General features: G+C 42.2%; 2 protein-coding genes across 10 annotated transcripts in view; both read right to left on the reverse strand.

Moving 5' to 3' along the window:
* Positions 1–13,282, reverse strand: part of mybpc1 (myosin binding protein C1) — a 30,694-nt gene extending 17,412 nt beyond the window's left edge. For 3 of the 9 annotated variants that reach the window (XM_023408175.2, XM_023408172.2, XM_087174497.1), the window contains exons 1-9: positions 13,006–13,282; positions 8,352–8,375; positions 6,412–6,462; positions 5,086–5,295; positions 3,974–4,018; positions 1,945–1,986; positions 1,315–1,356; positions 549–659; positions 109–257 (exon numbers count right to left, since the gene is read on the reverse strand). In XM_023408175.2, coding sequence (XP_023263943.1) covers positions 109–257; positions 549–659; positions 1,315–1,356; positions 1,945–1,986; positions 3,974–4,018; positions 5,086–5,295; positions 6,412–6,462; positions 8,352–8,375; positions 13,006–13,027 — 696 coding nt within the window. In that variant the 5' untranslated portion in view covers positions 13,028–13,282. Of the gene's footprint in view, positions 1–108; positions 258–548; positions 660–1,314; positions 1,357–1,944; positions 1,987–3,973; positions 4,019–5,085; positions 5,296–6,411; positions 6,463–6,619; positions 6,645–8,351; positions 8,376–13,005 lie in introns of those variants that run through there. The other 6 variants (XM_087174496.1, XM_087174498.1, XM_087174499.1 and 3 more) reach the window with 6 other exon arrangements.
* A 2,645-nt stretch (positions 13,283–15,927) lies between these two features.
* Positions 15,928–17,675, reverse strand: spi2 (Spi-2 proto-oncogene). The gene is made up of 5 exons (XM_023408166.2): positions 17,453–17,675; positions 17,246–17,330; positions 17,076–17,170; positions 16,742–16,901; positions 15,928–16,360 (listed from the first exon to the last, which is right to left on the reverse strand). The coding sequence occupies exons 1-5, from the start codon at positions 17,453–17,455 to the stop codon at positions 16,053–16,055; spliced, it is 651 nt and encodes a 216-aa protein (XP_023263934.1). The 5' UTR covers positions 17,456–17,675; the 3' UTR covers positions 15,928–16,052.
* Positions 17,676–17,840: the final 165 nt, after the last annotated feature.

Raw genomic sequence — 17,840 nt, forward strand, 5'->3', positions numbered from 1 at the left:
GTGATACATAGGAATTGGAATAGCTGCACCATTTGCATGTAATGTGGTGCTCACAAGCTCATGAGTGGTAGTAGGGGAGGTGGGGGTGGGTGCCTTGTTGTACAGTACCTTGGTGAGTCGGTCAAAGGTCTCTTTCAGCTGTAAGTGCTTCCCTGTTTTGCTGGCCAGATCCATCCATTTTCCTTTAAACCACTTGATAGTGGGTTTGCGGAGCAGATCTTTGGCCTCCACCTTGGCGACAAAGGTGATGTCTCCACCTTTGGTAACAGAAAATACAATATGACTGATTAATCATTAAAACTCACAATAACAATCACATTAATAACAATGCTGAGACCTTGGAAGTTGTCATAGAGGGTAGGCTGTGTAAGTTTCAAAAAGCGAAATAACACAATCCTCCTATTGTAAGCACCCTTGCTCATTTTAATGCAGTCAGATATTTTGGCTGTACCCAACCCTATGACAGTCTTATCAATGTGTGGAACATCTTCTGTAGTCTCTCTTCATATTTGTCTTTGCAAACATCTATTTAGTGTGCTGTCGCTCACCCACAGGGACGGTGCCACTTTGAGGTTTCTCTATCAGCAGGATGGACAGCGGTGGAGTGTCAACGGGCTTCTCCAGTTCCTCTGGGGCCTGACCCTCTCCCAGAGACCACACTGGTCGGGTAGGAGAAACACATACATGACACACAGATCTCCATTGCCACTGTGTAAGAATAATACAGTAAGGAATTCATACACCCACCTTTCATGTTTCATCTGAAATTTTTAGCCTTACCAGAGTAGTTACAAAGACGGACAGAAAGACTAAAAGACACACATCTTAATGCATTTTCTCACTTTCAACAATCGCACCACATACAGCAGCAGAATTTAAGCTAGCAACATGGAAAGCATGAAACAGATGATGTGAAACGCAGAAAGGGCACTAATTTCCATCATAGGGCACATAGAAATATGAAAACATAAAAATGGTTTATTATGGAAACTCATGTTTGACAGTTCTTCATTTTCCTGATGCTCCATTCTTCTGTGCAATCCTGGAGGTCTGAATGTGGATAAATCATGTTATAGTTGTTACCCAGATCTTGTGGATGTTGTTAACGTTGTGTGGGCCTGTCTTTACATTTTATGCAAGTTCACCATTGACAAAATTTTGTCTACCAAATGCTGCCTGCGAGGATTGATTTGACCAGCTATGTACCGTGGGTAAAAAACGAAAGCTGCTTTTCTTGATATCAGTCTAAATTCCTTTTGAAAAAAATAAACATAATTACTGTAACAGTCTTTTTTTTGACTGCTACTTAATTACCTGAGTCTTTTCTCCCCATGGCTGGCAAAGGGACGCTATCATCTAAACAAAGACAGAGAGAAATTTACAGCATATTGTAAGGAATAGTACTGTAAAGTCCACTGAAGCAAGCACACACTCAGAAAAGGTAAAACCAACAAGCAAAGATTTGCAAGCACTGGCTGGAGGAATTCTGAATCAAAAGTCTAACAAAAAAACATCTCTTCTATGCTCTTTTTTGCTTTTAGACTATATTTTGAATATTGATTGAATGCTGATTGTTGATTTTTTTTTATAGAAGAAGTAGATATGACCGATCAGAATTCAAAATGTATTCACATAAATAGCAATTTAGGTGTACAGAAAACTAAAACACGGGCTCATGTAACACCCTGAAATTAAAATTAAAAAGGTAGAAAATAAGCATCAGTCCATTAAGTGATGTATATTAATATGTTAGCAGGGAGATTTTCAAAATCTTCACTTTCTTCTGTTGAAAAACTAACTTCCAGACACACAAAGACATCTAGAGATAAACATGTCTCCAGCATGTTTCCTATGTTCAAGACAGTGGGTCATTCTGCTTCAGAGTAAGCTGCTGGTTTGGTTGGTACTGGTAAATGGTGGTAGGATTTAACAGAGGGATCTTACTAGGCAGCTCAACTGAGAGTTTCTTGAGTGAATTGGCATCCTCTGTGAAGAAAGCACAGTTGTCATTGAAATTAATCAGGATAAACTCAACTTTTGTGGATGGTTTGATGAATGTTGTGTGTACATCAGTGTGGGTGTGATTAGCAACTGGATGCTTTCCATTCAAAAGCTTAGGGAAGTGGCTGCGCGTTCGTCTTTTCATTTCATTTAATTCCTATTTTTCTGTTTTTGTATTTTTGATTTTTTAACACCATATCACATCCTCTAAAGAGGACTGTTGCCTAAAACTGTTGACAGGACACCTACAACTGCAAACAAAGTAAGTGCTTACTATTTCTATTATGATCTTTGGCTGAGCCGCAACAGCGAGGCCAGCCTTATAATCCCGATTATCGCTGACTGACTGAGTGATCATAACTCCACAATTGTTCTTTCGAATGCCATACGAATGAATTCGTGTTTCTCCATTGGCTGTTGCACTTACAAAGTGAATTGACCCAAACAGTTTCTGTTTTGGGTGGCATTTACATCCTGCAGTGTTGCCAACATAGCGCGTTTGAAGCACAGAGAGTAGGAGAGAGGCAAACAAATAAATGGCTGAAACCGACTGACCCTAGTTAGAATGCAAATAGCCAATGATGCACTCTCGACACTTACAGGTTTTGACCTAGTCTTGTTTAATCCATAGAGGTTTTGTATTTGTAAAACTTTCAAAGAGTCTAGGAAAGTGAGTTTAATCTTTGTGACGTCATCCCAGTATATGGCGGGCAACACATTGTTATACGAGCCAAAAGACTTCAAGGAACCGGTTGGTATGGCAAGTGTACTGTATGTCTGTTTCACTTCCCAATGTACGCAACTGCTTTATTAAGCTTTTTAATAGGAAGCATCGAGGATCGTCTCTGAGACGGTCCCAAATAATGTCGTAAATAAGTTAAAACTTCAGCAATATAATTTACAATACTCAGTTTCATCTCCGTACATTCAGTGATGGCACAGTATTTAGCCAGGCTTAGCGTAAAGACAGAGGGAAAGTTATGTTAGCTTAGCTCAGTCAAAAGTGCCTTTAAACAACTTTAATGTACAAATTCTTTTTTTTTATGTATAAACATTTAAATAAGATATTTTAAAGCTGTTGGAAGGCATTTTTTTTTCATTTTACTTTTCACTTTGACAGAGGCAAGCTGTTCCCCCTGTTTCTGTGTCCAGTGTTTAAGCTAGGCTAACTCCACGCATACGTCACTGAGCTATCTTTGGACGCACAGAGTTGAAACTGATATTGATGTTAAGAAAGCAAGTAAGAAAATGTCCTAAATGCCAGAATACTTTACAAAAGCAAATAAATAAATAAATAAATAAATAAATAGGGTGTATCAACATAAAAAGGAATACCGCTCAACATTTTGTTAGCATGATCTGTTCTCTTAAAGTAGCTATAAATCAAAACAAAATTGATTGATATTTAATCAGAAGCATTCCCTTTTAACAGATGTTAAAATATTAACCAATAATGAGCATTTGTATTAACATGCATATGCACAAAAACACATCCATGTATTTATTTTATATACGTAATATATACATGTGAAATATCATTGTCACATCTATACCTTTATTTGAGATAAATAAAGGTTGATGTGCATGTATTATTCTGTAGCATTTTGCATGTAGAAATCATACATTTACTACATGTATGTCAGTGCACAAAGCATATATAGTCTTTACAGATTTAACATGAACATCTGTACAAAAAATGTATAATTTCAGCTGCTGAAGACTAAAACAATAACCATGAGCCTCACATTTATTTTTTTAGTGCCCTGGCACTAAGATATAACCCCACCATGTAACTGACCGATTATTGCCATACAGAACATACTGGTAACTTGTGCTTCAACTTCAGAGTAGGCTACTTTAATGTACCTCCCAAAAAGCAGTCCTGCTGAGTGCTCAATTGCAACCGTCCTCAAAGAGTAAAGGTGGAAGAGGAATAAATTAGGAAGTATTAAGGGTTGTTATGGGTACCAACCTGCTTGAGATGTTGGGGATGGGACAGTGGCTGCATCATCATCATCTGCAATAAAGGCGTCATTGACAAATAGACCCACCTATCAAAAAGCTCCAAGTCCATCACTGGCAGGCCAACAAGACACAAGGCTGGCAGGCCAACAAGGCCATTGATCACATGCTAGACAAGACTTTGAATGGATCATGACATGCAGCTGTTGGACAGGAGGAATGAGACCAAGATATTGACCGTTCCCTATAAAAACATTTAATGTATGTCTGAGAGATGAAACAGTGTGCTCACAAATGCATGAAAAGCTTTGTGCTGGTTGTACTCACTGCCACAAGCTTCTCAAGCTGCCGTAACAAAAGCACAAGCTCGCTCACAAGCACACACACTGGTATATCATAAAAAGTAAAAAAAAAAGAAAAAGAAAAGCTTTATCTGCCTCCACACAATGAAGACAAATTCAGCTAAAGACACTATGCAAACAAAACTGATAGAAGGTAACCAGCTGGCTGCCTTGACAGCCCTACATTTAATGTATGTGTTTGCTTGTTTCTGTTGCCTTGTTCTGCCTATACATTCATATTTCTTCATTACAGAATAATGCATTTGTTGAATGAGTTTGATGACTCACCTTGCATACAAATTGCATCACCTTCAGTTTGCCATTTCAGTTAGTCTATATTAGTCTTTATTTCTGAAGTCTGAAATCTTAGACACTGCTATTAATGTGCCAGAGCACCATTAAGTTCTCAGTGGATTTCTTTTTTTTTTTTCTTTGAAGTCTGCATGCTTTAAAGGCAAGTTGGCATGAGAGCATTGTTTTAAAAGCAAATGATAAATCAATGCATGGCTTCAATCAGTCAGAGTGAAGTCCATAGCATTCTTAGCAGGGAAATAAATTAAATCTACTAGCTTTTACTACTGCAACTAAATCTAGGTTTTTAAATCATGTAAGATAAAAAAGGGCAGTTTTCGCCAAGCTGCTGAGCCATGTAGTGTGCAACTGAAATGACTCAAAAGACTCTCATGGCTTGTTTCAGTAGCATTTGAACTGCTAGAGGGGTAGAAACGTGCTTTGACTAGGAGAGACATGGGAATGATTCATATTTAAGAGTAATACTTACCAGGTGGTGGGGGAGAGCAAGGGTCCTCTTCCTTTACAGTGGAGTTAGCGGACTCTGCTTGCTCCCCAACCCCACCAGGCTGTGGTTGGTTTGAGCCATTCTCAGTGGGACTCGGCTCCTGAGCCACCACAGCCTGTAATGGCTCAGGCTCTGGGGGCTCTGGTTTCTTCCCATCAGTCTCTACTGGCTCTTTCCCCTCTGCTACCGCCTCTGTACAGCAGACAAAGCGCCAGGCTGGAGCAGCAAGCATCGAGCACAAACACTGGCAGCCTTGCAAGACGATGCTTGCTCAAATGAGGCAGGTATAAATTGCTAATGACCAGATAGCCACAATCCTCAAAAGGTGAAATCTGACATCCAAAATCAATACATCTAATTCAACAAAATCAATAAATTAAAAATACCATTAATAAATTATTGAGGCCATGGTGTCTTGTGTTGTGATAGTGTTTGCTAATGGACTACTTCTCTGGTCATAGCGTATCTATACTGTAAAGTGATCGAGGAGGCATGGATTTACTGACCTGCACAGAATGTATAAAATTTAACATATGGAGGCCAATAAAAGTGTTGCTTTTGTTATTAACTATTATTTATTGATGTCTCACTTTATTCACTCATATGATCATCTTTTTAGAGCTGCAACAAACAATTAAAATAACATTATAGACAACAATTTTTAAGCATCAATTATTCTGTCGATTATTTTCTCGATTAATTGATTGATAATTTGATCCATAGAAGGTCGAGAAATGCCCATCACAAGATCTAAAGTTGACATCTTCAACTATCTTATTTTGTTCAACCAACAGTGCAAAACCCAAAGATATTCATCTAAGGGCACCAGTTAATATTACTTCGGTCAAGTCAGTCAATTATGTCAGTTTCGGTCCTCCATACAGGCATATTGGCTTTTGACTGAGTTGAACAGAGTCAGTAAAATCCAGATTCCCCCAATCCCTCCACTGCACACCTCCTGTGTGATGACTCAATATGTCAGTCACACAAATACAACAACAGCCACAGCATTAGTTAGTGACAGCACCAAGAACCAAAGCAAGTACATGTTGAGCAGTGCAGGCATGTGGATATCTGCACAATAAGTGGGGTGGTTTATTAAGTGCTAACCTAATTCACTTTTTGTGTGATCATATGGTGAACTGAGCTATCATACCTCCACAAGAAAAGTGCAGATTCAGGTCTCTCAGAGTGAATTAGGAGAAAAAAAAGTTGTGATGGCACACACCAAACGAACACGTGATGTGAGTGTGATGTGGAAAAGAATAAAACATTCTTGGGGCAGATGAAGGGGTCAGGATTACCCACCTGGGGGTGGAGAAACCTCCAGGGAAATCTCAGGTAAGGGCGGTGCACTTTCTGAGCATGTGACAAATATAGTGGTGGATGGAACAGCTGCTTTAATAAGCACAAAGCTTCAGCATCTACAACGCCTCTCTCAGTCTCGCACTCAAACACACAAACAGACAGAGCAATGCACAAATGTGTACTGACACACACATCGAAGTCCACCCACCTGCCTGCATGGCATTCACACTTTCAGACCACCCTCACTGCCGATACACACACATGACACACACAGGAAAAACCCGTCACAGATCGAATCGCATCGTTAACTAACCTCCTGTTGTACAAACTGTGCTGTTAATATGTCAAGATTAGAGGTTTGGAAAACTCATTGATATTCATAGTTGATATGCACATTAATAAACACACCGAGTTAAAACTATATCAAGACTTAAGGCTGGATCATACTTAATCCTTCCGTCAAGGTGTTGTGATGGTACCTTTTGCTTGTTGTAGCACCAGCACAACACTAGCTGGAAGTGTCATGCTTCGTCAGGCAGTATTGTGCATTCATTATATATTATTATATTACTATTACACACTTTGAAGTACGACGTGCTTGCATTGGCAACGAGAGGGATTGCATTGAAAATGGCTTGAAATTCAAGTTACCACTATACAGTATATTGTATGTATATAATACTGTAGCTTTATCCTGTTTCTGCTTATAGGGCTCCAGCTCCGGTTGTTTCCGAATGTTTTATAGAGTTTTTAATATAACTTTAATGTGGTGTCTTTTCCCCTCAGTCTCTCTGACTTGACAAATCTATGGAGCTGTTTTAGCTACTGGGGAAATATCGCCATCTACAGGTCGCCCGACATCTAGCGGAGCGCTTGGGCTTCGCTCAGAGAACGCAGTGGTTTCATTTTTGGCTCCTTTAAATTCAGGCTAAGCCCCGAAGGTTCACAATATCTGGCTCCACCCCTGAATTCGGGGTCCAGTTGGGGTTCAGTTCACAGTGGACGGTGTAGCTTCACTGCGAGGGACCAAATTATTTATTGCTGCTGCGCACAGTCACCAGGGATAAGGCTGAGCTAGCGCTTAAAGGACAGTACCTCCAATTCTTTCTATTCCTACATGTGTGTGTAAGTGTGTGATGTGTGTGAGTATGGACACTTTGGAGATTTATTAACATCTTTGACAGAGATGGCTTCGTAGCACAGGTAATATGAGAATAATGAGACTAATTACTTTTTGTGGTGATGTAATCACTTTTTTAGTAAGAATATATTTTTCTAGTTACTTGCCCGACACTGGTTATGACACAGGAGGTCACCATTAAGATCTGAATGGTATTAAATATCTCTGAAGAATTTATTTATCATTTATCTGACAAGTTTTCCAGGTAACAGCCCCCCCCCCCCTTCCGAACATGTTGGAGCCTCAAGATGCTGCAGCTCCAAGGTCAAAGCCTAGCGCCGGCAAAAAGCCAGCTGCATGCCAGCACCTTGCTCACATGGGAAGGCAGGGGCGTCAGCTGAATCAACAGCGAGGGATCAGCTGGCTGGTGAGAGGAATGTCAGAGATGCTGACAGCTCGGTCGTCGCCACAGATCGCTCTGGAGCACAGCAGCACGTCCATACTGCCGACTATTGGCTCCACATTTACACTCCTATGTGGCTTTGTTTGCAAATTCACGCTACGTGCGCGCCTGTGATCGTCCTGTTACATATGAAGACCTGCTCAGTTTTTCTGTGCATCTTATTTGATGTGTGCACTTTGACTCAGGTATTCTCGTCTGAAAGTGCGTGACATGTTTCTTCAGCTTGTAAAACTACCCATGTTTTTAAGCTCAATATTGATGACTGTACGTCTGCTCAACTGCATACACTGTGCAGCTATAATCCGCTAGACTGTGAGGTGACAGGAGGAGATTACATGTCTATTGCCGTCCACTCACCTGGCTGGCCATTTGGCGTCCCATCTGAAGAAAGAAAAACAAAAAACATCAGGGTCAAACAGAATCAAGATCCCATGCAGTAATGCTCTAATGCAATCACTCAAACACGTCCTGTCACTTGTGCACATTGACCCTTTTTTTTATTGATATCCATTCACCACTAAGCCATATCATCTTTGCCTCTGATGGCTGTCTCCTCATGCGTAGACACCATGAAGTCTTAACTGATTATAATGGAGGCCCCCGTGACACACCATTTGTTTGCCCTCTGCCTTGTCTAGACTTACAAAGCTAATCATGGGGGGGGGGGGGGGGGGGGGGGCACAGCAATAGAAACACGTTTGGATACGACATTCAGAGCGAGTAACAGGACTCAATGCAGGGCCTCAGCAGATCAAAGCATCCATACGGCCCCTCGGCATGCAATGATGGGGTTAAAAAAAATTAGCCTCCTTTTGTTATTAGTGGGTTAATGGAGCATAGAGCCGTGAGAGGTTGTACACATGGGAGCTTCAGACAAGTCATGCAACATCCGGGGCAACTGTGTATTTATTGCTCTTGCTCAGCTTTAATTTTCTGTTTCCAAAGCTGTTGGATGTTGTTGATGATCAAGATAACATTAAGATCATTCATGGTTTTCTCTGTCTATAATATAATATATAATATAATATATATAATATAATACTTTTTAATTGCCTCCAGTACATTGCAAAATGTGTGAGCATTTTCTGATCTGATCAGTGGGGCAACAACCTTTTTTCAGCACCTTCCGAAACCATTTCAAATCGCTGTTAAAAAAAGAAAAAGTGTTTTCTGATCTGACACTTCTAGGATTAAAGTTTGGTCCGGTTCAGGTTTGGAAAAGATCTTTTGTTGGGGTATAGGAACTACTTGATTAAGGGCCTTGCAAACCTGCACAGGTGTTGTTTTTTGGATGATTAGACCTCAGCTCAGGTTTTGAATGTGAGGTCATCAGACTCAATGGACTGATTAGAATGAATGATGAAGATGTAATTTATCCCACTCTAACAGGTGCAACAAAGCTAACAGTACAGTCCAGGACACGTCAATCAAACAATGTGCAGACACCCACAGAGACCTGAGAAGTGATCACATCATCCAAAATCAATGAAATCACCTGTGTGGGTTTACTACAGGTGTGCAGTGCTTTTTAGGGAACCATGGTTAAAAGAAACCAACGTTGCCTGAGTTTAAGTCTGACGTTATAGTGAACATACGACACTGTGGGGCATGGGCTGAAACTGCTGACGCTGTGGGAGGACCTGCTCGTGTACATGCGTCTGGTGTTGTGGCAGTGCGCCATCACTAAATCCGATCAGTCATCCGGTGTCAATCATTAATTTGAGTTTAGCATGTGTGAAAAGGAAAGGAATGGGAAAAAAGATATGGGCAGAGGGATTAGCGATTCATAATTGCAGTGACAGCAGTTGACAGCTCTGTTGCCATCACATGTTCGACCATGTCAGGCTGAATTCTTCAGGGAAGCCTCTGTGCTTATGACTCTGTGTGTTATTCCCTTGGATCTGTCTGTACCAGTAAACTTTTATTTTATTACATGTTTAATTTCATGGTGAACGAGATCAAGAGGGATATCATTTCTTCCTGTTTCAACCTCATTTCTTCTGTAGTTTAAGGGTATAAGTCATAAGTCATCTTTCCCATGGGGTGTGTCTATGAAAAGGTCTCTCTTGGGTTGGGGGAGGGGGTCGATGGGTGGGTGTGCTGGGCATGTCTCCAAAACACATCTCAGACATTTTTTTTTTTTTAAATACAGAGAGAGACAAAACATCAAACTGTGTCCCACTTTTTCCATGTAGTTACTGACTGACTGTATGAACAATGGCAGCCTGAATTTACTTTGAAATCCTTTTACATAACACAACTGATACTCTGAGACTTGAGAGACCTTTCACTTTCTTCCCTTCATCAAGAGTTTTTTGCAGCCAGTCTATGAATACTGCAACCCTAACTCCTCGTATATGCATTAACTATGCACCATTTTTACCATCCGTTTTCTCCCTTCGCTTCTTCGCCTCTGATATCCCTCCATTTCTAATGATTCCCTCTGAGCATTCCTTGTCAAAATTAGCCGCACTCCCACCTCACTTCAAAACAATGTGTCGCTGGCCACTGCGCCACAATCCTGCAGGGTCACATCATGCACCCGAGAATGAGCCTTGCTCGCTCTCTGTCTCATCACCATTGAGATAATGAGAGTGGAGAAAGGTTTTGTTTTACCTTTGAGGACTCCCAGTGCAGCTGACAGGGCTGCAGGTATTTTCAGCTGTTGCTCCTGCTGGCGCGCAGACAGAAGGGCTCATACAGGCTCTGACATGAGCCAAACTGCCGGCAGCTTCATTTTTCCTAATATAGACCTTTATTACTTTAATAAAGATGAGCTTACATTAATGATAGTGTGTTTGCCCTCGTTGTGGTTCTGTATTTTACTTTGACTCCTTGTTTGATGTGTTTCTGGTCAGATGAGGATTATATCCTGGAACTCCTATGAGACTATAAGCGTCTGAATGCAGAATGAGAGTTGTAGTTGGGTGGCAATTAGCTGCTGACAGGCCTTCCCCCTGTGTTTTACCACGGGTTTGATTTATGAGGCGGTATCCCGTAACACAATGCAACAGTGTCAGAGGACAAAGCCAAGGGAGAGTATGGATGGACCTCAGTGACAGTAAATCTCACGAGGTGAGGACACGGGCTTCACCACGGCTGAAACCCAAAACGCAGTTGTAGCGAGGACAGTACTGTAAGACCGGCGGGCACAGGGTCAGAGGTTTGATAGGGAGGTGGCCGACCTCTGAGTGATCCATCCTTAACGGAGGGTGGCAGGGAGATGTCTGTTTTGGCGTGTGGCGCAGGAAGGGTGGGGAGGGGGGTTAGGTGGCTGCGGACGGAGATGGCAGGGAACAAGGGATGGGGATTAAAAGTGCACTCATTCTGAACTATTCCAGGGACAAGAATCCTGGTCCCAAGAGATCTGCGGGCGACTCAGCCAGTCCGTCATCTCTGGTTCGGACTTTTTAAAGGCTTGAGAGTGGGGTGTCTGAAACAACAGCTCTGGCCTCCTCCTCTTCAGCTGTTCAGACTCATTTAAAGAACAATACTTTTCTACCCTCATTTATCTGCTGCTCTGGGCTACGCTGCTATTTATGGGTAGGGTTTTTAGCAGACTGGAATCTGCTGCCTCTATTTCTCCACAGCTTTGTCTCTGAGGGGATCAGAGATGTCTAAGGCAGTCGATGGACACTGTGGGGGCAACTGCACTGTACACTATCGCCAGGACAAAGGTAGATAATGACCCAACTAGAGACTGGGCAAAACTTTAAACAATGTTGATTGGGATTTTGGAGCTTGCAGCTGGCTGTTTAAAGCTGTCAAGCCTCATCCTCCTGGATGTATCAGTGCCAATGAAATAGCTTCAATACACCTAGTTTTGAAAAATGCAATCTCCTCTCTCCAAAAGGAAGTTGTTTTGTTTTATATAACCAAAATTTCTAATGACAAATTTGCCCCAACTGAAAAAAGAAAACACCCCCAAAAAACCTCTGCAAGAGGAAACGCAAAGGAGGAAATCTCAGTGAGAGCAACAAAGGAAGACGGACAAAAAAAAAATGTGTTAGTTTCTATGTGCAAATCAAGTCTGATCAGACAGATCAATGGTCCTCTAGAGGATGACGGGTTTATTAAAAACTTGTATCAGCTCTCATCAGGAAGGCTTCCAGGACCCCAAAAAAATGTTCCATTTCCTCTACATGGTCATGTCTGGGTCACCAGCAGACCCCGAAAGAGCAGAGCGAATAGAGAGGGTGGGAGTAATACCATATCGTAATGACAGACAAGACCGGATTAAAAGGGAATGTTGATGGACATGATGGTGCAGATGAGTGGCGTTATGGTGTGGAGAACGTGAGGGCGGGACCGGGGGTTCAAATGCTGCGAGTGGTTGATTATGGACTTGAATTGTGGGTGGGGGGTTGGGGTGGGGGTCCAAACTGGCCATTCCTTCAATCAGTCATCAAAGAGCCAACTACAGTCAGGTTATTATTTATCATCTTACGGCCCAACCCTCGCTCAGTTCAATTGCATCATCCTTCACGACGGGCTTATGTCCGGCTCGGGACTCATCAACATTCCTCCACTGCGCTTCATCATCACGTCTTTCTCTGGCTGCATCACCCAGAACAATCCAGCGTGCCCCCCCACCCACCCACCCACCCAGCAACAATAGTATCTGTTCATAAACCTCAAATCTTCTCTTGCCCCCAGGATGGTAGAAACACGCATGCATCAGTAATACAATACCACTGTCAAAGTCACTTTGAGGATTCCTACGAACAAGCTGGCAGGCGAGCCATGAAGTGATGGAGCTCCCTGCAGAAAGGATCAACTAACTGCTCCTCTTGGTCAAAGACAATAAGAGTGCGAGCATGACACAAAAAAACATGGAAACACATCATGGTTCAGTGATAGTCGATAAACGTCTGGATTTTTTTTCCTGAAAATCAATGCAGCAGAGTTGGTCTGTTTTGGGTCTCATAGCATTATTAGGAGGCTGGTACATGCTTTGATGTTACTGCTACAGGCAACATGCTAATCCCATCCTCACTCGCAACACTCCTACCTTTCTTTGTGGGCTCTGGCATCTTGAGCCGCGTCCCAAGAAAAGCGTCAAGGAGTCAAAAGGTGCAGGGAGGTAGATACCTTCAGGGAAGTGTGAGTCTATGGGAGTCCAGGTGAGGCGTGGGAGCCCTCTCAGTCCACGAGGGAGAGAGTATGATGATAGGACAGTGGCAGAAAAAAACCTCTGGGACCCGTTCAGACCAGAGTGATGGGAGATGAGGAGGGCACAGGGATACGGTTTGGAAATCTCCGTGGGGGAGGAGAGAGGACCAGTGACAGATCCAGGGGGGACAGGCTTTCAGGCCTTATATAGAGAGGTGACATGCCCCTCCTCTCTGTAATAGACAGTGGATCTCTGTCTTACACCTACTGTAGCATCAATGTCCCCTACCCAACTACCCACCAAGTGACATCATTCATTTTCTTAGACCTTGGCTGTAAAACTGCTCCTTCATTTTTACTTAAAGGTTAAGACAATATTCTGAGTTTTAGTTATCGTCAACATCTCCCCTGAAAAGACCAAACCATGAATGTGATAGTCAGTTTTTCGTTACGACTTCCTCAGCCTGTGGACGGCGGTCTGCCTCCCCGGTGGGAGTGCCAACACAAAGAGTGAACCCTAGCTTAACTTTCGCTGCAACACAAGATCATCTGGGAAGGCGCCGTGGTGGTGAATTATATGTAAACAAGCGCATGTTCCAGTTGGATTATTTTATAACTCGTACCATATGTTTCTACCCGTTACCTCACGATTGTCGCACAAATGGATAAAATAGTTGCTGCCAAGAACTTCTCAGATTATTATAAACTGCTGCACAGTATTTCTGGCTTCAGATAAACCTTCACATACACAGATCTATTACTTAAACTTGATATAAACACAGCTGTGTTTGGTCTGCATGCCTGCTAGGCTTATTAGCATCTACTGAAGAGCTACTAAATCTTAAAAGTCATGAACATACGGTTTGATTTTTTTTTTTCTTTTAATAGGCAAAATAATTTCCTCAAACAACTCTGCACTGTAGTTTCTATCAAAATGTCCCTCAAACATGCGTAAATAATGTATTGGGGGACTATTTGTGGCTGCAGATTTAGTGTGCTAGTATTTAAAGCTGCAGGACGGTGTGTGTGGGATCAACTCAAAATAAACTACAGTGCCCACGCTCATTGTAATCAAAGGAATGTGCCACCCAGGACAAAATATTAATCATATATTTGGAGCAATAATACCTTTTTAAAAAAATTATAATTGAGTTCCACAGATTTAAGATTTTGTAAAAATTTCACAAAATGTCAATATTGTTATAGCGACCTGTTGTCTGTGAAATCACAGCGGCCTGTTTCAGCTAAGAATAGATTTGTTATCAGTATTTCCAGATTACATCCAGGTCTTCTGGTGGGGCATCAGACTCCTTATTGCACCACACAAGTAGGTGAAGGAGACTGGAAAATCGTGTGGTGGGATATAAAAGGAATAGGTGTCATCATTGTCACAGGTCTGAGGCTGATGTAATATTTTCCTGACAATCCCGTGTTGTGCTCAGATGATATACAACATATTCAGAGAATTTCTGGATTTATTATAAAAGAAAATCTGAGATGACATGCAGCAATGCCAGATGCCAGATATCAGCTTAATCCAGGGTAATGCTGTCCAAGAACAGCAGGCTTTCCGACTTGGCAAATAAACAGTGGGGAGATGCCTGGGCGGTGGTTATATGGCCTATTCTTAGAGAGCTGTCGTAAACCTTGACATTTGACATGTGTATCTGACATGAAAACAGGGTTTCATTGTGAATTGTCATCGAACTGCCTGCTTTGGGCTTCATCCATCTTCTTCGCACAATCAAAGCCACTGATAAATCAAGTGTGGCCTTTAATAAGGTTGTGAAGTTTAAACAGTTAGGCTGAAACCTGCTGGATTCACAAGCAACAAGTCTGGCCTTTTTAAGCAAACAGCCTCATCAGCTGTACAGTGCTAACGCTAACTCAGAGAATCTACCGATATCATTACTGCTTGAGCATGTTGATGGTCTCAGTGCGGAAGTGCACTTAAGAAATGGGCAATAAATTCCTCAGAAAACCCAACAGGAAAGTCAAGGCAAGGCACAGCTCTATTTCTGGGCCATGGATCCTGTCTGTTAGCAGGAATGCAGCTTATTTCTGCTGTCAGTAATTTCCCATCATAGCATCATAGCATTAGAGTCACTCTAACTATAAACTAAGATCCATACCACGAGCTGGCAGATATCGTGTAACGTGGAAGCCTTCAATTAAGAACATGCCCTTTCTGTAAGAGACTGTTTTCATAATTTGGTTCGAAGTATGTGGCCTTTCTTGGTAACAGACACCCATAGCTCAGTTAGCCCATTTATAACTTAGAGTGGGCTCCAGCAGTAAATACTAGGCTTAGGGAAGTATCATGTGGGTCTGCTACAAAGAGCACAAAACCATTTGGTATTGCCTTGGACAGACGAGAGTTCACATCACAGAGGCGATTTAGCCATGAGGTCAGGCCACTCAGGAAAAAAAAAGAAGAAAAAAAAAAAGACACTGGAGGCCATGAGATGGACTACACTGACACCCACTGGCTTCTAACAGCCATCAAACACTGTTACATTAATGAAAACCCACATGCAAGTGCACACCTGTCAACAGGTCAAGAGGCTGCACGACTCTTTTCTCTCGGGGGAAGACAGAACTTTTAAAGGATATATAGATTATTTTAAAGGATTTAAGAGCTTAAACGTTGTCAACTAAAATCTAACAATCTTGATATCACCAGGTGACAACATTCAGCAGATTCACTGAGGGTTTCATTATTATTTTCACCAACTCTAATAACAGCACATAAACTGTAACTGTAAAATATCTTTTTCTTTATTTATGTTGTATTATTTACACCAGAAGCTGTCAAGAAGTTTGTCACACAAGAATGGAAAAATGCTTAAAATTAAAGTTCAGGTTCCTAGACATAAAAAACAGGTATAAAGAGAACATATAGAGTTTTATATGAGACGATACGAGTAACACAAAATCTAGTTTACACTAGAAATCTGCTCGATGAAACTTCTGCAGTAACATCAGGGTGTCTCGGCTGAACTGGTAGGTGAGCTTCTTCTTCACCTTGAAGATCTCCCCGGACCTGGCGTAGTTCCTGAGGGCCCGGGACATCTTCTGATAAGTCATGGGCCTCTTGTTGCCCTTCCTCTGCCCCCAGAGTGCCGCCACCTGGTCCTTGTTCCTGGAGGAAAAACGGAAAACGCCGGCGGCCGCTGGCACCCAGGACACACAGTGGGCCATGTTTGGATCCTCCAACATCTCAAAGAGGAAGTGAAAGAGTCGCACTTTTCTACCTGCAGCCATTGAGAGAGCAGTAAGTGCCATGTAGGAAGAAGCGTTGACAGGGATTTGAAATAGGGTTTTAGGGAATGCCCCAGCGGCTGTGCAACACTAGAGCAGTTAGCGCTGCTTACAGTTAATCATTTCCTCAAATACAACAATTCCCCGAAAATCTCCTCACTAATGGGATGCCATTTAGTGGAGAGGCTGAAGCTGTAAACACTGCGGTTATCTGATAGATATGTAAAAACAGCTATTGAGCTAAGCCATGCACAGCTCGATGGGTTTTACAGTAAAGGGAAGGTCTCTTATTTGCTCTCTTGGTACTGTTTCCCTCGGGCTACTAGCAACCTTGGCAATAACAGTATCTAGTGACCAAAAAAAGGAGAACTCACCGTTCCCCGCCACTGTGGGCTGGTGTTTGGTTGACTCGTCGTGTCGTGTTGATACAAACTTTGGCACTGATACATGATCAGATAATGTCGCTGTTGTGTTTCGGCTGAGGGGTGGTGGGGCATATTGTGCCAGGAAGGGCTGAGGTGCAGGCTTGATGCTCTTTGGTGAAGGAGTGAAACACATAAATGAGAGAGTGAAAGAACGTTAACAGAAAAGTGTGAGATTGCAGAATACGGAACAGACTTGACCACAGATAAGTAGTTTTCTACACATATTATAGCAGTAATATAAGAGTGGATAAAAAAGGACTAAATGAAACATTTCAGTGCTTACAGGTGGCTCATACCACGTCCAGCGCTGCTCACATGACACTTCATCCACAGGTGCACTTCTTTCATCCACACCTGCAGCCCAGTACATCTTGTCCACTGGAAAAAGCAAAAAGTTTCTCAAAGACTTAGAGTCTAAGTATAAGAATTTAACTCCTGAGTATTTCCTCTTACCATTTTCTCCAGTGTTTTGTCTGTAGTACTCCTCTAGGAACTCTAAGATCACCTCCAAATCAGACTGAGTCTCCTGGAAAGAATTCTGATAAAGATAAATGATTAAAAATCAGCCTTGAATGCTTGGTTGTTTCTCGTTGTTTTGCCCTTAAAAGATCATTTTCTAAGAAATTCTGATGTCGTCCTTGCTGAAAGTCTGATCTTTACCATCAGAGATGAGGCTGATTCTAATGCAGAGGAGTCCTTGCAGTTTGGGAGAATTTCACAAAACTGACTCTGAAACGCTCAAGTGCCCAGACTCTTATTATACCCCCCACAGGAACGGGTCTTTCTGCATAACACCAGACGTTTTCTAGCCCGGGCTCACAGGAACAATGACCACCATCCCACAAAGCCCCAACACCAGCACCAGTCACAACCCATCAACAAAGCCTCCCAGCACTGACCACATCCTCCCCGCTGAACCAGATAAGACCTGGCCTGGAGGCAGCCTCTACACAAAGCGCTCTTTTCAGGAAAAACACACTTGCTGCCATATTTTTCCTCTCAGGATGTGTCTTAATTTCATATTTTGTAGTGTGCCTGTTGTAATATT

The sequence above is a fragment of the Seriola lalandi genome, unplaced genomic scaffold (genome assembly GCF_002814215.2).
Source record: "Seriola lalandi dorsalis isolate HSWRI2012SDOR001 ecotype SW California unplaced genomic scaffold, Sedor1 jcf7180002054357, whole genome shotgun sequence".
Classification (NCBI taxonomy): domain Eukaryota; kingdom Metazoa; phylum Chordata; class Actinopteri; order Carangiformes; family Carangidae; genus Seriola; species Seriola lalandi.

Bases quoted from the DNA above. Each gene is read 5' to 3' on its own strand.
- spi2 (XM_023408166.2), bottom strand. The intron at 17,171-17,245 runs GTAAGAGGAAAT...TGCTTTTTCCAG, and splicing joins ACAAAACACTGGAGAAAATG to TGGACAAGATGTACTGGGCT. The intron at 16,361-16,741 runs GTGAGTTCTCCT...CAATGGCTGCAG, and splicing joins GCCCACAGTGGCGGGGAACG to GTAGAAAAGTGCGACTCTTT.